This window comes from Centroberyx affinis, unplaced genomic scaffold (assembly GCF_046629955.1).
Source record: "Centroberyx affinis isolate AG114_WGS23_722 - 3 ecotype Tasmania unplaced genomic scaffold, CSIRO-AGI_Caff_v1 ptg007973l_1, whole genome shotgun sequence".
Taxonomy (NCBI): Eukaryota; Metazoa; Chordata; class Actinopteri; order Beryciformes; family Berycidae; genus Centroberyx; species Centroberyx affinis.
This window is the reverse complement of record NW_027283997.1, coordinates 3929-6382: the sequence shown is the minus strand read 5'-3', so window position 1 is coordinate 6382 and position 2454 is coordinate 3929. Positions and strand designations below refer to the sequence as shown.

Here is a 2454-nt window from a genome sequence, read left to right as displayed (position 1 = left end):
GATTGATCTCCATAGTAGGATGTGGATTACTAATTGACATGTTGGCAGTGTAATTAGCTCCACGTTAGGACTTCCTCTGCTCTCCCCTGCGCCACAGCTTCCGCCCACACAACCATGAATTACTCTACTGGCAACTGTCGATGCATTCCCAAACCAGCTGACGTCAAGTGGGAAGGGCTCAAACCAGGCCACGGTATAAAGAAGCCTCTCCCGCCGCGTTCATTCACAACGCAACTGGATTACGAAGCCCGTTACACAGAAGCTCCTTCCTCGGGGTCTTCGGACAGAGCAGGGAAGCGGGGATTCACACAGTAACTCTCGGTCCTAAACCGCCCCAAGACAATGAAAATGTCAGCGGAGGAGATCTCCCAGGTCCTGAAGGAGGGGGAGCTGGAGAAGAGGAGCGACAACCTGCTCCAGTTCTGGAAGAGGAAGACGTGCGTCCTGACCACGGACAGCCTCAACATTTACGCCGACACGCAGAAGCGCTCCAAGGGCAAGGAGCTCAAGCTGCAGTCCATCAAGAAGGTGGACTGCGTGGAGCGCACTGGCAAGTTCGTCTACTTCACCATCGTTACCACGGACAATAAGGAGATCGATTTCAGGTGCACCGGGGAGGATAACTGCTGGAACGCGGTGATCACCATGGCGCTGATTGATTTCCAGAACAAAAAGGCCATCCAGGACTTTAAAACGCGGCAGGACAACGAGAGCGCGTCGCCCGGGCAGCAGGAGAGGCGCATGGCCCGGGCGCCCTGAGCGGCTCCCAAGACTCTGGCAGTTAACCACTCCTTATATGGTAAGATAGAAATCAATATAAATGAAATATAACTGATATAATATTAAATATTACCCGTAATTAAGTCATGTCAAACGCACTGGAAAGTGTGTGTATGCTAATAATCGCTGCCAGAATTAAGGCAGGTGTGCTGTAAAGTGATTTTCCAACTGATGTTAATTGTTTTGGTTTTTTTTGTTCTCTTTCAGTATCAATATATGGACCATAACGAAAAAATACTTGGACCAAAAGGCGGACGTGGTCATCCGGTCCAGTGATGAAGGATTGTTCGGGACGGGGCTCTCGGACGCGTCTACAGACGGACAACTGATCCCGAAAGGCATCTAAAAAGACAGAGAGAGTTTCAGAAGCTCCGCGCGCAGGACTGAACCCTTGAATTGTCAAAACTATTTCAAGTTCGCTCTCCTGGGAGGAATGTCTCCTAAAACGATGTTGCAACATAATGTTAATTTATTTGTTTCCAGAATGATGGTGTTCTTGGCGAACAGTTTGTGCATTTGTTTAAATTATTTACTGTTTCAGTGCATGTTGAGTGTGTATTTATTTGAATAAATATTCATGCTTTTTTGACATAATTTCTTACTCTCTTCTTTGATTTATTTTATATTTCAAGTCATAACTCATAGCAAGCATTTTACCACATGGTGTAAGTGTGTCAGGTGTTGGTGATTCATAACAGCAGTTACATTTCACAGGCAGGAACATTTAGGCTTTTTGTACAGCAGCATTTTACAGTAAATGCCAGACATGCCAGAGTGAACAGGGAGTGGAAGACAGGAAAGTCCCTTTCCTCCTCCTCAGGTGGAATGCGTGTCCTTATTGTCACTGGTTGATGTCATGCTTTAGTCATACTTTACAACTGATAAGCAGAGTGGATTCAGTCACACGGTTCACTTAAAAGCCTCAACGGCGCCTTTGAACACACCTTCCCAAGGTGTGGTGCAAGGTACAAGCTGAATCATTATGTTAAAAAGAAAAAGACAGTTGAATTGATTTGTACAAACTCTCACTGTTATAGCCTACCTGACAAAAAGCTGAAAATGTTTTTATTTGATATTTAGGCAGCTTTGTAACAGGTGTTCACATGATGCTAAATTCTCCTGACTCTCCAGTCTTATCAGAGGTCTCTGCACCTGTTCTTGTGGACACAGAGCAGTGTGTACACAGGAAGTACAAGTCCACTCTACCGCCCTGTTATCGTGAAATAAAGACTCTGCCAATGGAAATAATGTGATTCTAGGCACATACCTATACAATCACTGACAAAGAAGCACTGCTATAAACCCAATGAGTTATGCCTTGGTCATATTTACAGAAACACGTAAGTCCCACACAGGAGCAGATGCACAAAGCATAAGATGCACCTTGAAATGTTGGTGATGTAAACAAAAAATGTCAAAAGTAGCTGTATGTCATGATGAGAGATTAATGTTCAGCAGCTATAATGGCAAATTTAAAATACAGAAGAAGATATAAGTTTCATCTGGAAATGCCATTGGATATGTGTGGTAATTTCTAAGTTGTTTTTATGTACTTCTCAAAATACTTGTGCTAGATGTGAACAATAAACATTAAAACTAGGATTGATTGGAATTGATTACACTTATACATTCATAAATAGTTTATAAAGAAGGTAGAACACTAATCATTCATGT

General features: G+C 43.4%; 1 protein-coding gene across 1 annotated transcript; it reads left to right on the top strand.

The window, feature by feature from the left end:
- The first annotated feature begins 237 nt into the window (after positions 1–237).
- phlda2 (pleckstrin homology-like domain, family A, member 2) lies at positions 238–1374 on the top strand. The gene is made up of 2 exons (XM_071514117.1): positions 238–799; positions 988–1374. Exon 1 carries the CDS (start codon positions 343–345, stop codon positions 757–759), a length of 417 nt encoding a protein of 138 aa, XP_071370218.1. The 5' UTR covers positions 238–342; the 3' UTR covers positions 760–799; positions 988–1374.
- The last annotated feature ends 1080 nt before the right edge of the window (positions 1375–2454 follow it).

Excerpts from the sequence above, each read along its gene's own strand:
- phlda2 (XM_071514117.1), top strand. The coding sequence starts at position 343 with ATGAAAATGTCAGCGGAGGAGATCTCCCAGGTCCTGAAGGAGGGGGAG.